General features: G+C 39.1%; 2 protein-coding genes across 2 annotated transcripts in view; both read left to right on the top strand.

Annotated features, from left to right (window-relative positions):
• Positions 1 to 5403, top strand: part of gpr143 (G protein-coupled receptor 143) — a 7260-nt gene extending 1857 nt beyond the window's left edge. The window contains exons 3-9 of the mRNA XM_026995785.2: positions 1168 to 1262; positions 1486 to 1578; positions 1768 to 1877; positions 2313 to 2421; positions 2721 to 2838; positions 3038 to 3293; positions 5188 to 5403. Coding sequence (XP_026851586.2) covers positions 1168 to 1262; positions 1486 to 1578; positions 1768 to 1877; positions 2313 to 2421; positions 2721 to 2838; positions 3038 to 3293; positions 5188 to 5291 — 885 coding nt within the window. The 3' untranslated portion in view covers positions 5292 to 5403. The remainder of the gene's footprint in view (positions 1 to 1167; positions 1263 to 1485; positions 1579 to 1767; positions 1878 to 2312; positions 2422 to 2720; positions 2839 to 3037; positions 3294 to 5187) is intronic.
• Positions 5404 to 9975: 4572 nt separating this feature from the next.
• On the top strand, positions 9976 to 11177 carry zgc:171534 (uncharacterized protein LOC100141330 homolog). The gene has a single exon (XM_035522699.1). It carries the CDS (start codon positions 10032 to 10034, stop codon positions 11175 to 11177), a length of 1146 nt encoding a protein of 381 aa, XP_035378592.1. The 5' UTR covers positions 9976 to 10031.
• The last annotated feature ends 6496 nt before the right edge of the window (positions 11178 to 17673 follow it).

Below are 17673 nucleotides of genomic sequence, written 5' to 3'. Positions count from 1 at the left end.
TATATTCATACATACAGAGTGTATATGTAGTGGGGACATATATTCATAAATATGGCATGTATATGTCGTGGGGTCCTATATTCATACATACAGGATGTATAGGTAGTGGAGGCCTATATTCTTACATACGGGATGTATATGTAGTGTGGACCTATATTCATCCCTGTGGGGTGTATATGTAGTGGGGACCTATATTCATACATACAGGATTTATATGTCGTGGGGACCGATATTCTTACATACAGTATGTATAGGTTGTGACCTATAATTCATCCATATGGGATGTATATGTAGTTGGGACCTATATTCCTACATACAGGATGTATATGTAGTGGAGACCTATATTCATCCATATGGGATGTCTATGTAGTGGAGACCTATATTCATACATATGGGATGTCTATGTAGTGGGGACCTATATTCAAACATGCGGGATGTATATGTAGTTGGGACCTATATTCCTACATACAGGATGTATATGTAGTGGAGACCTATATTCATCCATATGGGATGTCTATGTAGTGGAGACCTATATTCATACATATGGGATGTCTATGTAGTGGGGACCTATATTCAAACATGCGGGATGTATATGTAGTTGGGACCTATATTCCTACATACAGGATGTATATGTAGTGGAGACCTATATTCATACATATGGGATGTATATGTAGTGGAGACCTATATTCATACATATGGGATGTATATGTAGTGGAGACCTATATTCATACATATGGGATGTCTATGTAGTGGGGACCTATATTCATACATATGGGATGTCTATGTAGTGGGGACCTATATTCATACATATGGGATGTATATGTAGTGGGGACCTATATTCATACATATGGGATGTATATGTAGTGGAGACCTATATTCATACATATGGGATGTCTATGTAGTGGAGACCTATATTCATACATATGGGATGTCTATGTAGTGGGGACCTATATTCATACATATGGGATGTCTATGTAGTGGGGACCTATATTCATACATATGGGATGTATATGTAGTGGGGACCTATATTCATACATATGGGATGTCTATGTAGTGGGGACCTATATTCATACATATGGGATGTATATGTAGTGGGCATTTGTGTGTTTTAGAATTCAGATCAGTGCTTATATACTGTTTTCATTAGACTTTCTGAATCTCCACCAGGTGTGGATCCAGTTGTTCTTCAGCGCCTCCTTTTGGTGGATGTTCTTTTATGCAGTGGATGTCTTTTTAGTGGTCAAGCGATCTGCTGGGATCAGGTTCATGGTGTCATCTTTGTGAAATATTTCATTATTCCACTATGGTCCCACTACTACTATTATTAGTAATAATAATAATAATAAAAGTACTGTATGATAGACTGTCTTACAGTATAATGAATAGAAAGAAAGACGCTCTTTCTTTGTTAGTGTTTTGCATTTCTTTGAGTCTTCGTCCTCTCTGTTTTCATCAGCCCTAGTCTTCCCTCTCTCCTTTTTCCAGTACCCTCGTGCTGTATCATATGATCGCGTGGGGACTCGCTGCTCTGCTGTGTGTAGAAGGTGTGGCCATGCTCTACTACCCCTCTGTCTCTAGGTACCAAAGCAGGCTTTGTGCTTCATCTGGTTTTTTTTTCTTGCAAACATTTATGTTCCTTAACACGTATTTTGCACCTACAAGATTCTGGAGATGTGGCCAGACAAGTTGATGGCAACTAGTTGTTGAGCTAGTGGAGGCAACCTGGCTCCCATGTCCTGATGCACTTGCATCTTCGTTCGTTTGCAGCTGCAAGAACGGCCTCCTGCATGCTATCCCGCATTACGTCACCACCTACGCCCCCTTGCTGCTGGTGCTCACGGTCAACCCCCCCCTGTTTGCCCTTACCGTGACCTCCGGTGGGTTACCCTTTCAGCCCTGCACCCGGAGCTCTGCTGCTTTCAATCCCCATGGCAGCTTCGGGGCTGGAGTATATACCATTCATGAATTATTATCACATTACCAGCCTTAGCCATACTCTATCACAGGAAGCTTTAATATGCAACTTAGGTCCCTAACAAATGTAAATATTTTGCTACGTATGCTGTGATTCTCCTGACTGATTTCAAATGTTCTAAATAAGTGTTTTGTGGGTGCTTTGGAATAACAGTATTCAGGGCTCTAAAAACATAAATAATTTTGGTCTTTTACAAATTACATGAAGGTTATATCCATGTAAACATTTCCAATTAGTCATGCAAATAAGGTCATGGCATTTTTTGGCTGCTAGAATTCATTAATTTGTAGTCACATTAGCATGTTGTAGGATAATAATCTTATCATTCTCTGCGCAGTGACATCACTACTAAAAGGTCCGCAGGGTATCTACACAGAGAATGAACGTCGTCTGGGCACCGAGATCAAAATACGCTTCTTCAAAATCTTCCTGGTGTTTTTTATCTGGTGAGAAATTTCAGCCTATGAAGGAACAATTTAGAAATTGTAAGTTGGATTACTGATGATAGGAAAGCACGTCCTAGTTTACACAGATGTTTGACGATTGTTAAAAGCAGTTGAATCATTAATTTTTCTCTCCCTGTTATGATGCACAACTATCTTTTCTCATATCATTAATTAATTCCTTTCCATTAAATTGGCAGTTCTGCTGCAGTGCTTTATTAGGACGTTATTGTGCTGGTGGCTTTCATGATAAATCTACTTAATGCCTTGTAACTGATGACTTATTTTGCTTTCTCATATAGCTGGCTGCCCAACCTGATCAATGAGAGTTTGCTCTTTTACCTGGAGATGCAAGATGACATTCGAGCTACTGAGCTAAGAAGCATTCGCAATGCAGCTTTGATCACCTGGTTTATTATGGTGAGTGCTCCATGACACAGTCTGGAGCACTGTGAACTGCCTCAAAAGTTTCTATTTTGAGTTGAAGCCAGAGTTTTAATTTGAGTTCAGTTTTTTTCTGACTTATGCGTCTTTTATAAATGTGTAAAACAGATTTGAGTGAACTGTGGTGCTTGAGCATGCATGGTTCCACAGCTCTGAGCTTGGTGCGTGTCCCCAGGGCATCCTGAACCCCATGCAAGGCTTTCTCAACACGCTGGCCTTCCATGGCTGGACAGGGTTGGACATGGACCTGCGGCTACAGCGCCGGAGGGAGGTCAACCGGGACTCGTCTTCCACATCACTGGTGCCGGCCAGGATCTACAACCCTGTGATGGCCTCAGCTCTACTCTATCAGTCCCATGTCCAAGAGGGCAAGAAGGCAACAAGAAACTCACGTTCACCTCAACATGACAGTGTCAGCCTCCTGTCTGAAGGTAAACGGCCCATGGCCAGCCATGGCTCACCTGTTTACATGGGCTGGTGAAGTTGCTCTCTTAGGTCTGCCTTGATCAAGTTGCTTACTCAAATGAAAGCAGATTATCATTCCATTAGTAGCAGTAACAACAGTACAAAATGGGAATATGAAAATAAAGATCAGGTTGTTGTTCTTGCTGGTATCTCTTTCAGTGATAAAAGCCATATACTGAGCCAATCTGGTGTCTTTCAGATTAATTTCATTAGACGTCCATCATGTATCCATTATGTGGTCTAAGCAGTAATTAACTACAGTGGTGTCTGTACTGAACACACAAGTTGAACAATGTGTGTTGGAGCATGAAAAACACTAAATATTGCCTTTCTTTGGCATCCAAAAGATCAATATAATCCTCAAGCAAACCCATTCAAATGCATTTAGAAGAAAATTACAAGCATGCAGTAACTAATTTGTGGAAATTTCAGTCAAGGGTTTAATTGTACATGGTTAGCATGGTTAAGTTACCTCATGATACATCACAGAACGTCTTATGTATTTCAGTTTTTCAGATGCATTGCTTCAGTGGTGTACCACTTTTTTTCTTATTGCATGAACATACTAAGCAGATGTTCCCAGGATTATTGTTGGACAGTTGGAAACAAAAGGCCCATAGTTGCTTATGATTCAGAGTCTCTTATAAGGCACCAAACCTAAAAATCTAGACAATGTTACAGTGAAAACACACAAATGTTACAGTCTAATTTATTTATTACAGTCTTACATTTATTATATTATTCAAATCAGCATCAATAAGCTTGACAAAGCTCCAGAATGCTACAGGATGACAGTAGATGTCTGCTTATGAATTCTGAGGTCCTGAACGTTATTGTGCTGTTTAAAATAAACTCTTAACAAGTTTATCAGATGTTACTGCAGTCTTATGATATTTGATTTGATTGTTGACCTGTTTCAGTATACACTATTAAAATTGTTCTTGAAACCAACATAAATGTCAAATTCACATTGTCATTGTCAGATGCACAGTGTCTGTCACACAGTGGAAACAACTTCAGTGTATACAGGCTTAAAGGGGAGCACAGATAGTTCTGCAAAAGACCCTAAACAGCTTGATTAACTTTTATATTTTTTATTCAATGTTATCTTAAATCTTGTTTGATTATCTTCTTTATTTTTATTGCTTGTAGTACTGCTCTGTACTTAACAAACTGTATGTAGAACATTCTTACATTGCGTTGTACTTTTCTGCAAAAGTATTTTTGAGAAGTAAATTCATGTATGAAGGACCAATGGGGTATAACATAACCGGAGCAGATGTTTTCAAAATTAGACATGAATTTAGTTCTCCTAGTAAATTAAAATGAATAAGCCTGTTAAATAAGCCTTTTACCTCACACTTTCCTTGTCATAGGTTATTACAGCTCCAGAAGGAGGAAATAGGGTATTGAGACAGAACAACGCTGCAATTTTTTAACGTATATTTATTTTTGTTATTTTCAGTGTCTAGCGACAATGTATTTAGTTTCATTATTTTTGTTTTTTAGGTTTTTCTATTTAGAGTATATTAGTAATTGATCTACATACATCTTAGTTTTCTCTAAAATTGAGTACTCATACGTCACTGTCCAGTATTATAACCACTGGATGTCATCACATCATCATTTTTAGTCATAATCTGTATTCAACAGGAAAACCAATATATATTTCACATTATGATGCAGTTTCAGCTCCATGTAATGGCAGTAGTCATTGCATTTCTCTTTCACTGCTTGATTTAATTAGTTTTCATTGTTATTAATAGGGCTAGTTATCACTTTCATTTTAAATAGTGTGAGAAACAAGTCACAGAGCTTTATTCAAATGAACTGGTAATCTCCCCTGTCTTGTTTTGCTAGGTTCAGAGTCTAGTACAGTTGAGCTCCACATATCAAGTGAGAACCGAGACTGTGATGATGTAGAAGCAGAAGGGGAGATACTGGGAAACTCAGCGAGATGCTAACTGGTGCCCTATACCTCGCCCTCCGCAGCCTGGGACTGGGGACCACTCCCGGCCTCTTTACAACCTTTTTCTCTGATTCTGTATATTTGCAAAAATATTTCTTGTTTCTTAATTAAAGGGTCTTTAATTTACTTGCTGACCAATGGCTTACTATTTGGATGCAGTTCCACTTCCTTCTTACGGACAATGTCTTTACTAAATAACTGATGACAGAACTTCAGTCAGTTCATTTATATCTGAACAGGAATCCATATAAAAAAGACACTGTATGTCTGTCACGAAGGGACCCCGTCCTGGCGTCTCTGTTTTCCTTTATTTCCATGTTGTTCCGTTCCTTGATTTCGTTTTCTCTGCCCCTCGTCTGTTTTTCCACAACTGTGAGTACCTTCACCTGTTCCCAATTCCACTCTTTGATTTGGTTCTCCCTGTTCCTATGTTCACCTGTGTCTGGTTAGTCCTTAAGTGTCTTGGTTATTTAAGCCCTGTGTTTGGGTCCCCCCAATGTCGGTTATTTTGATGTATGTAGTCGTGTTTAGTCTTGTTTTGCCGTTTACTTAGTTGGTGTGTTACTTTGCCTCAGTGTTTTCCCGTGTCTCTGTTTGTTAGCTTCCCTTGTTTTGGTTCCCTTGTTCATTACAATACCTTCTGCATTTGCATCCTCTCGGCTCGTCCCTGCAGTAAACGTCACAATTTTCTCTCTTTTATAGTATAAATTGGCACCAGTGCACATTGCCTGGGCGCTTTGTAGGTGCCTTTTACAGATCAAAGTCTTATTGTCCACAGCCTTATTTCCCCTTGTTGGTCAAGTAATGTATTGGTGGAAACTGCTATGAGACTTTCTTATACTGCAGTGATTAAAATCTCCTATCATAAAATTCAGATAACTAAAGAAAAAGTCTATAGTTTGTGTTATAACTGTAAAGAGTGTCAACAGAATGTTTGGCTTTGCCTCATGTACACAACAGATGAATGTACACAAGTTAAAAATATTTGAAGAAACTCATGGGGCAAGTACAATAGATGACTGATGTAGTTTAATAGTTTAATGTGCGTAGTGCATGTCCTCTCCCTGATGGTGACATTATTACACAAATTTTGATTTCTTTACAAAAAGTCAGCGTTTATAGCCATAAAGCAGGTTTCTATAAATGTCATAAGACATGCATTTCTATAGTCAGTCATGTATGTAACATTGCTAGATCTACCTTGTTTCAAGAGACTGGTGCGGTGGGCCTCTGTTTTTTTTTATCTTAACAAATCCATTACTGTCATGGACTGCTCTGCCCTTAAGTCACGTGGTTTGTAACCACGCCCCCCCGCCCCCCCAGGATTGCGCACACGTGTGCAGGGTTTAATGTTAATGTCTCGTGTCTATTTGAACCCCTGTCCGTGTACGCGCGCTTTGTTTTTCATCGTCGCCACGTCTGTGTCGATCCTGATTATTCTATCCGTTACGTTGTTTTGTGTGCTCGTCTGTTAATGTATCGGTGTTCTATGTTTAACGTTGAGTGTGAGTGCCACCCTTGATGTACGTGTTTAATGTTATTGTTTCACGTTGTCGAGGGAGTCTGTGCGTGCTGTCTGTGTCCTGCGGCCCTTGGACCAGCGGCAACGTTACAATAACATTGTCCAGTTACACCATCTTCAGTCACATGAAACATTAGTTTATATTTTACTAAGTTTTGCTACTTAATTATTATACACTACTGATGAGATTGGAATCAACATACTCAATTAAACTATTCATTAACGTGTAAATGTGATGTACAGTACACATATAATGTGTCGTACACACAGTAGTGTTGACTGGGCATGTAAAGCCTCAGCTCTTTAGCATAACTTTTAAAGTTTTAATAAACCTGAGTTGGAAAACACCTCAGTTGGAGCTGGCATCAAAACCCTCAGGGCTTATGTTGGCCTGGTTATAAGTGAGGAAGACCAGCCTTTCTATTATGGGTTCGTGTTCAATGCAGTATGGCAAAGAGGAAAATGCTGTTTTTAGACTTTCCTTCTCAGGCACTGCCTTTCAGACAGATTACCAACAATAGTGCAAAAAGCAAGGGAATTGCTTTAACTGGCCGCTTCACCATATGTTGGCTCAAGTGCTACAAGAGGGAGACTGAAAAGCAGAGAGGAAACATTGCTGAATGCTGATTCTAAGCATTCAGTTATTTGATCAAGTTCCATGAGGTTTGAGGGAATTCTAGTCGCAAATGATAAGTCTGGGCGATTCCCCTTTTCTGTTCCAGCATGACTGGGCCCTATTGCACAAAGCAAGGTCCATAAACTCATGGTTGGGAAAGTTTGGTGTGGAAGAGCTTGACAGGCCTGTACAGAGCCCTGACCACAACCACAACCTCAACTGTCTGAATGCTTTGACACATTTGTACAGGGTAGTGTCAAAGCTGAAATGTTTAATCATGGTGTTGATTACTTACTTATTTTGCTCATCATTTGTCATCTAGCATATAAAAACATCACATGGATGTTAATAAGGTTAAAAACTTGATATCTTAAACTCATTGTACTTAATATAGATTATAGTTTGAACCTGTTTTAAAATACATAAAAGTAGATTGATTCGTTATTAATATTGATATTGGCTCAAGAAATTCAATAGTGGTGCATTCCTCTGCTTTTCCTTTACTTCACTCTCATGGTTTCTAAACCCAACTTGAAAACAAGGGGAAAGGAACCAAGAAATGACTGCACAGAGCACTACTTTACATGCTTCTTATGTCTCGAACATTTGCTTAACACTGGATCATTATCAAACTTTGTATGCAGCGGTGTGCCTTTGGATTGATATGAGTAACGCCGTCAAACACTCCACAATTATTTATTTATAATTCAGTAAAAATTCCGAAATTCAGGAAAAAAAAAGAGAAAATTCCAAAAATCAAAAAGAGAAATGGTATTTGTCAGGTCTTAATGAGCGCATCATGAGTGGCAGGTGTGAGTAATAATCACGGGTAGTAGTGGGGTCCATGAATATCTAGTGATTAGCCCAGATGCCTGTTAATAAATCCAGTGCTTTAAAATACAAATGTTGCAGCATGGCACAGTTTAATAAAGGCAATGCTCTCTCTCAGTCATTTCATAGGAACAAAACTGCATTCCCATAATGTTCCTCCGAATATACCAACAGGTCTCAGGGGCTGAGAGGGCAACTGCTGAGCTGGTGGACAGGAAGGCGTCATTACATCCTGCCCAATTTCAGTGCCCTATTTTAACAGTTTATTTGTATCTGCTTGTTTTCTGGTTTTAAACTTGAATTTGCTCTGACTAGCATATTACCTAGTGGACTTTTGACCGTTTACTTTGCCAGTTTAAATAATCCATTGCATCTGCCCTGTGTACCCAGGTGCAGGGACACATATAATAACTAACCTATCAACACACACATTCTGCCTATTTTCATTGATTGATTTTATGAAGTACACCTATTTTTATAGGGAATTAATTTTATTTATTTAGAAGAGCTTTGAATAACATCCCAAACTTTCACAATAACAAGTACAGTTTTTCCCCATTTTTAAATTTTTGCATATTTCACTGATTTGGCTAATTTCACTGGTCACCCTTGTAACACATAAGGCTGAAGATCATGTAACAAAAGGAAAATGGAGTTTTCAGAAAATCTGTGATCAAAAGAAAAGCAGTTGCTATACTAACAGATTTGCACTAACAACACTGAAGCATTGTATGTCCTTCCACTTTCACACAAACCCATCACATCATCTTCATTTTGCCAGGATCCCATATCGGACACGCCCACATAAAGTATAACTGGCTTTTGTCTATTTAAGGCAAATGCACTCCTGGTCTTTATGCTTCTCGATAGGAGACCCAGCTGCAACATGATTCTACTGTCTCTGTTCTTCTGTGTTCTGCTGGGAGCACTCAGTGCTCATGCTAAAGTGGTCACCAGCTTTAATGATTGCAAGGATGTTTTTTACAAAGGTAAAGAACCTCAAGGGATGGATCAAAATGCCAAGAAAATCTGTCAGAAACTTGGAAATAGTTTCCACTATGCTACGCTCTACTCAGAACTCCACAGGATCCCTGTTTACAGTGCATATACATTCGACCATCAATGCAATAATACAGGAGCAGGAAAAACACAATGGTATATTGAGCCACAGGTGAAAAGTTTTCACTTTTCTTATATATGTTGTGTCTATTATTTTAAGTCAAATAATATTTCATACAAACTGAAATATTTTGCTTAATTTTAATTACAAAACACATTTTAGCATTTTTTAAATCTAAAAAGTAAAGGATTTTTTTTTGGTTTTGTTTATTGGCATCTTGCCCACAATGAAAGCAAACAGAGTTGTGTGGATAAACTGGAGTAACATCGTTCTGGCTTTTCCTTTGTAGATTTCTGGAGAGACCAGTGAAGAAATGCTTTTGGAGTCTGAATTTCAAATTAATGTAATAAAAATGGGCCAAGCCATAAATAATGACTACATTTACACAAGATATGAACGTGTGCAGCTAAATCCCAGCAGGTCCCAGTGCGGGAACAGCCGTAATGCCACGTTTACGTTGACCAATGCTGTGCCCATGGATCGTTGCTTTAACCACATCCACTGGAGTCGGTGGCAATTTCAGATGATGGACATTATAAAAAAAGAACTTGAGGCTGATGGTGCTGCAACTGCATACTTTGTTACAGGTGCCATTCCGAAGGCAAACATCAGAATTCCTCTACAAGAGGAATTTGTTCACGAGAAAATGGAGTATGAGAGGGTCACAGTGCCTTCTCACGTTTGGACAGCTCTTTGTTATAAACACCACACTAATGACATGAAGTCATTTTCCCTTGGCTACATGGGGCAAAACCAGTTAGACAGTGACATCAATGTGATGCCTGTTTCAAAAATGAATTCTGTTCTGGAAAAACAATATGGTACTTCAGTTAAGATTTTTGATGATCACTGTTTCTCAGAGAATATGAAATCTCAAGAGTTTGCCAGCAGCCTTTATAACCAAGTACAACCGCCAGGGAGCCTAAGGCACGGGATACCCCCAAATATACTGTATATAATTGAAACAGCCCTGAAATACACAGGTAAATTATTTCCACAGAACAGTGCTGCCGGAAACAACTCCAGTGTTGCCGATGTGACTATAACAAAATACTTTGACAGTGCAGTCACTTTTTTTAAAATGTTGGAGGAAATGAAATACAAGGATAAAACCACATGTCTTCTGACCAGAGTTATTAAACCAAATGATAAGCTCGGAAAGGGAAACTTGCTTCATGTATCCAAACATATTGAATGTCGCCTAGCGCAAGAACAATCTGATGTTACAGTGGGACGCCCCAATGCAGCAGATGGGAGCCCCTGTAAAGATGAGCCAGTCTTAGGCCACCGATGTGTATGTGCCACAGAAAGTGGTTACAAAGGCTGCTGTACCTCCCCCTGTCTGTATCAGGAAAAGCTGAAGGGCTACCGGTGTTACTCCGGAGATACTCAGATAGAGTGCTCACCCCAATACTCAGCCATCACAGTAAAAGGACAGAACTGTTTGATCAACCACCCCTGTGCCACATACGGCAAAGACCATTACTGGTGTTACACAGACTCAGATAACTGGGACTACTGCAGCCCCCCTCTGTGGCAAAGCATCACCATAAATGGGAAATCCTGCCGTTTTAACCATGCCTGTGGCACATATGATAGAAGTTACCACTGGTGCCACGTTGATAATGACAGCAATTGGAACTACTGCTGTACTCATGATGACTGCTTCTCAGCTATAAATGGTAAAATCTGCAAGCCTGACCATTCCTGTGGCTACCACAATAAGGGGTACCTGTGGTGCTACACCACTGATGGCAAATGGGAATATTGTTGCAAGCAATGTACGGAGTAGTAAATGGTATGTGTGTATATATGTATGCCTGTATATATATATATATATGTCGTCTTGTTCTTCACCTCTCTGGCCAGGTCCTCCCATTTGGACTTGGGAGTGCTATGCATATGTTCCTGTATATGGTCCCTGCCACTTGATTGGGTCTCTCATTGTATGCTATCCCTGCTAGCATCTTGCATCCTGCTACTACATGCTGGATTATCTCAGAGGCTCCTTTGCACAGTCTGTATCTTGGGTCAGTGTGATACACCCAGTTTGTTCACCCTGCTGCGGCCCTGTGCATTTGGCTGTGCTTATGCCAGCCACCACTGCTATCTGTCACTGATGCGTTCCATGGAGGGGCTTATCCAGCCATGACACATCCTCTAATTCCAGTTAATCAGAATGGTCTTCTTCGTGGTGCTAACCATTACCAACAATGCTCTACTATTCACCTTAGTTAACCTAATTGCTGATGTGTCGCATAATGGGGATTTTTTGTTTTCTTAAATTTATCTTGTGGTGCAACCTGGATACCTGTTCACTGAAGAATGTTCATTGACTGTTTTGAGGCTTTGATCATTAGGCACCCTCACCTTGGTGACCAGCTAGTGGTCAGTCACTAACTTGTGTCCAGGTGGCACCCTACACAAGAGACCCCTCCCCCACCCCACCCCCTTACGTCATAAGAAACAGCCACCCGGAAGCCTTCTCATGCAGCCTCAAGGAGCTTTTCTGTTTCGCTGTCCTTTCACCCCTAGCAGCTTACGAGTCCAACGTCATGAATGGCCGACAGCCAAATTTGACTAGCTTGCAGTGAACTTTTTATCCATTTCTCCAGCAGTCCACAAAATGTTGGGATTTTGCATCTTACACTCATTAGCATTTTCCATCCTGTCTGCTTACGGGAGAGTTCCAGAACGGTCTGGGAGAATTCAAGGTTCAGTTTTAAAAGGAAAGAACCTTTTGATTTTTAATTTCTTGATCAGCCTGTAGAAGGAATCTGAATGAATGTACATGGAAAATTAGTAAATTAAATTGAAACATTTTAGTTCCATCTTTCTCCATCGTCTTGATTTCAGTCTCCTACTTTTTATGTATTAATTAATTGATTGATTTAAGGGGGTTAAAGCATGAACTGCTGAACCTTATTGAAATTGCTCAGATTCTTTCTTAAGATTAATTTTCTCAGCAGAGCAGGACAAGCTGTAAGGTCCAGGAACACAGAACATGGATGAAATGTGTGACATGTACGAACCTGCGCACAGACCCTCACTGACCTTTAGGTGGTGCTGTAGCACAGTATTAAACATTTTGGCCTATAATGTCTGAACCATAATTTGTACACTAAAAATTCCTTTTTTGTATTAATCCTTGCCTTTTCACCAACTCTGTTAGGCCCTGGCCATCAATGATGTTGTTATTTTTTTTCTGTGCTAATTTGTATAATATGCTAAACATATTTTTGAGAAGTAGACTTAGGTTTTGTGTGATCTGCACGACATTGGTGTCAAAAGAGTCTGAATTTCAATAATAATAATAATAATAAAAAAATAACATTTTCAAGTAATCCAGCTGTCATGGGTAATATTCATGCTTTACTTGAGCTTTATTTACTTAAAATGTTGTTTCAAAAGGCTTCAGAAGGTTTGGCATTGTCTTGTATACTGCACGTTATAAGAAATTAAAAGTTCCTGGAAATATGAAAAACATGGAAAACACAAGAGAAAGAAACAGGGTTTTCTAGAAAACCCGACTAGACGTGAATTGCTCATTTTTTTCAGTTTATTATTATTCATTTTTCTCTTTCACTACTTATTTTACTCCTTATTGTTTATACTGTGGCTATGGCTTCATGCACCTGACACTGTTGTTTTGTGCATTTACAAAACTGGGAATGAATAAAGTGAATAGCTTTTACAAGATAACCTTTGACCTGCAGCTCTTTTGGAGGGTGTGACCACAGACACACATCAAATTCCAAATCTGCCATTACCTTGAAAACCTTGAGGTTGACAACTGTGATGGCAGAACAATAAAAGACTCCGAAGCCACCAGTGACGTGAGATGCCAAACACATGTCCTACAGAGAATGGAGGATTAACACATACAAATTACAGGATAACATTAAGAAAAAACTTAAGAATTAAAATATAGAATTCTATTTTTAGTTTTTTACATTTTCAGCCTTTGACTCAATCCTGGGACCACATCACTGCTGTGATGTTATTTGCAACAACACAACCGCTCATGTGCTATTGCTTAATTTGATCAGGAAACCCCGAGCTGGTTTGAGTATCTGGCGAAGGCTTTCCAAAGAAAACAAACCTGCTCAGAAAGCTGCAGTACCAATCAAACATTTGGACACACCTGACTGAATGTTGGTTTTTATAGCCTTAAAGGTAGAATAATTTAATGTTTTGTGCCTAAATCTATTTTAATAGTGAAAGCTGATAACCTACACACAAACACACACAAAAATATAAATATATATTTAGAATTTATTTAAGACATCATCAGTGCTTCATGAAGCAGGTTAATGACCACCAAGAACATGCAAATTTGTCATTAATTAAAGGGAGGTTTGTTTAAACAATAACAATCTTAAAAAATAAACAATAAACATCAAAAATAAACAAAGAGTAGACGTGTCCAAACTTTTATCTTTTACTGAAAATCCTTAACTTTAGAAATTCACTTTAGAAATTTTGAGTCCTTTCATAATAACCAAATCAAGAATGTTGCCTGAAGTGTGTGTAGTTTCTTTTACATGACACCAAAAGTACAAGTTTCTTTTACAAGACACCAAAAGTATTTTTAAAAAACATGATTAGTTTTTTTGCATAATTCTCCATGGATTTACCTATGTGGATGTTAAAGACTCCAGTTGATGAAAAAGACATAATTGATGAATAATAGTTTTTTGAAATCATCAATTAACTTTGCATGGTATTTCATTATTTTAAAGGTCTGAAAAGTCTTAAAAATATGATTAACTGGCAGCACCCATAAATAAAAAACAGGTTTTCTTAAGAAAGAAAGTTATTTCAAATTTTTGTTTTGGAATATTTCTTATTTGGTAAATTTATATAAAACTTAATTTTTATTGTTAAATCTACTTTGTATAAATGTGTAAGATTATATTTACTGAAGCAGATTTGATGTCCAGAGATATGATTTTGAAAAGACCCATCTTTGCAGGGATGGGAAAGCCCCTAGAGAAGTCTGAGATTGATGTCTTACAGATATCAGACAAGACTGGTTTACTGCATGAGAAGAAAATGCCTCACCAAAAGAGAACAGGGTGAATGATTGACATGTTGGACCCTGCCGTGTTACTTCAGGACAGCTGTTGCAATTATCTAGAAGAGTCCTGGTGGAAAGCCAAGCTGTCTTTCAGCGTTGTAAACCTTGCTGTTATCAGTAATGCTCACTGAACACTGTATTGCCTGGGGTTATGAAGCACATTGTGGAAGATCAGGGGCTTCAGTGCATTACCCTTCAAGGCATTACTTTAGAAGTAATTTTAGATCTGTCCTCTATATGGGTTAAGAGACCAAATGAAAAGTGTAGTCATTAATTCTGTTGGTCTTGTACAATTGTCACTGAGCTTCTGGGTGGTGATGCATGTGTGTCCTGCTCTGTGGTGCTGCCTGCAATCCGTCATCTCTTCTGTACAACGGAAAGTCTCAGATGGTAACCTGCCTTTAAGTAGTGCAGGGCTTGTGTCTGAGACCCTGCATTCACAGAGGACCTCAAAAGACAAGAGGAGAATGCCAACCTGTCTTGGCTACAGCTTTGGATCCCGAATTCAAGTACCTCAGAGAAAAGAGTGAAAAGGTGTGACGAACGCTGAGTGAGATGAAGGACAGAGAACCTCCATCACAACGCTTCAGAGAGGAAATGAAACCAGTGCCACCAAAGAAGAAGATGGCCTTCTTACTGGTGGGAGCAGAGTCTGATGATGAGGCACTGTCTACAGACAAACTCACTTAGCCCAGTGTCAGTACAGAGGCATGCCCGCTACAGTGGTGGCTGGCACACAAAGGCACTCATGTTAAGCAGGCACTTTGTACAGGTATTTGGTTACACCTGCCTCAACAGTGCCAAATGAGAGACTGCTTTAAATTTGGCTGGCCAAATTGTGAGGTCAGTTCTGTGATCTGAGAATGTCAGCAAGCTGGTGTGCCTGAGCAACCTGTTAAAAGAAAAGTAGATTTTATGACCTGGTTGACAGGAGCTTTGACACACAAGTTCACTGTATCAAGTAATCTTTAAGTAATTTAAAGTAACTTAAAGTAATTTAACGAAGAGGAAACTATGGCATTAAGTTTCTTTTAGACAATCCTACTACTGTAGCATTCATTTGGGTGAGTTACTTTGAGTCTGTTTACATTCACTTGTATCTCTTTATAGATGTGAAGCGACTCATGGACCAGTCACATACTCAATCGCTCAGGTTTAACCTTCATCACAAGGGGCTGGTGTTGGCACTGAAATACCTTTGGTACTTTGTGACACTGCATGTCCTTGTTTAAGTGGTTGTCTGCTAATTAGTCTGCAGTTCAATATGGATGTTGTGGGCAACACACTGAGAATTTTTACTCTGCAAATTAATCAATTCTAATTCAAAATTAAAAGATGAGCTGTTTAAAAAAGGTTTTAAAAAGGTCTGACCAGCTTGTCAGTCATTCCTTTATTCCAAAACCAGACATGTATTTGTGTTACTTACCTACCCTACCTTGGTGTATAATTACATTATTGTTAACCATTATTGTCACATTGTAGGCTTACGAATAATGAACAGAAAATTTCTTAGTTTTTAGTTAATTGGACTTCTTATGCTGCATGGTTTTGCAGATGGCCTTGTAGTCTAATCACAAATGGTAAGGCACTGCACACTATTGTGGATGCAGTATCAGAGGATCAGTTTTGAAGCCAGCTAGCTACTGGAGATCAAAATGTTGAGTGGATCACTTGCTAAACATGCATTTCTGAATTCTTGCATTCTTTCAAAGTACAGAACGCGACTGGTTTCTATGTCCCTGGTTAGGAGTTTCAGCTTGCTTTAAAATGTAAACACTGTTTGTTGAAGGGACAAGACTGCATTTCCAGTTCCTTGTGTTTTTACACTGGGCAGGTTTTGAAGCCCAGTCATATCCAGGAGAGACAGTCAATGCCTTTCATTTGGAGAAACATCCTGATTTTGCTCAGTCAGGTGCAACAGCTGAGCACTTCCCCCCTTGACAACTAATGGACATAAGTCTGCAAAACAGATGTGGATAATTACTCCAAACTTCATCTAACAGTGCTTTTAACTGGCAATCGTTTAAAGCTTGGGCAAGAATAAGGTTGACCATACGGATAACCAGGGACACCACTTCACTAAGTTGTTTGAGCACAGAGAGCATCCTAATGGAGGATGCAATGAACGTTCAGGCTGGTTCTCTTCTCACGTTCTTGTAAAAGTGTAACAAATCATACAGGAAGCTCCACCATTACACATTGAAAAATTGGTAAATGGGTCTCAGACACATGCACACCTGAGGACAACTCTAGAAAGTTCGACTAGACATTAAATACTTATTTTTTCATTTTTAAAATTTGTTTTTCTCTTTAAATTGTTATTATTGCAGTGACCGTTGTCAGCCAGAGGAGGATGGTCCCCCTTTGAGTCTTGCTTCCTCTCCAGGTCTCTTCCTCGTGCTCTAGGGAGTTTTTGATTGCCACTGTCACCCTTGGCTTGCTCACTGAGGGCTTGGACTTGGACATTTGTTAAGCTGCTTTGTGACAACCTCTGTTATAAAAAGTACTACGTAAATACATTTGACTTTGACTTCTTTGGTCCAGCAGTTCTTGAATCCATTATTTACGTTATGACGCCCCCTACTGACAAAACGGCACCATATTTGGTGAGGTACCTTAAAATGAATAGAGGTATAAACTTCAGGGAAAGTGCTCCACCCCACGACTGTTGATTGATATGTGACAGCCATGTTTGCAAATGTTATAGATAGCAATTAAAGAGTACACTTTTGTGAATTTTGACACCAATTTTGTGCAGATTAGACAAATTGAAGGTGCAGTACACAAAAGAGGGTTCTGCATATTACATGAATGAGCAAAAAATTCATCATGGCAGAAAATGATGAATTCAGCAAAAGCCAAGCATTAAGGATTAAAAATTGAATCTGTGACATTTCACAAAATATAGGCCAAAATGCAAAATGCTGCACTGTAGCACCTCCTTTTGTCTGGTGAGAGAAGTATCTACCGGGACCCTGTGCTTTACGGTCTTTACTCCCCATAATGTTATAGTGAGGAAGAAGAAGAAAAAGACCTGTCAATTACTAAAAATAATGCACTGACACAACATTTTGTAATATCAAAATAGAGTGATTTATTTGAACCACTGGGTGTGAGGGCATGAAGACATTATTTTAGATTTTAGACAAAGTACTCCACCTTCCCAGCTGGCATACATTACAGATGAACTCTCAGTCTGACCTAGATA

Source organism: Electrophorus electricus, chromosome 25, assembly GCF_013358815.1.
Source record: "Electrophorus electricus isolate fEleEle1 chromosome 25, fEleEle1.pri, whole genome shotgun sequence".
NCBI lineage: Eukaryota > Metazoa > Chordata > Actinopteri > Gymnotiformes > Gymnotidae > Electrophorus > Electrophorus electricus.
This window is presented reverse-complemented; position numbering and strand designations above follow the sequence as displayed.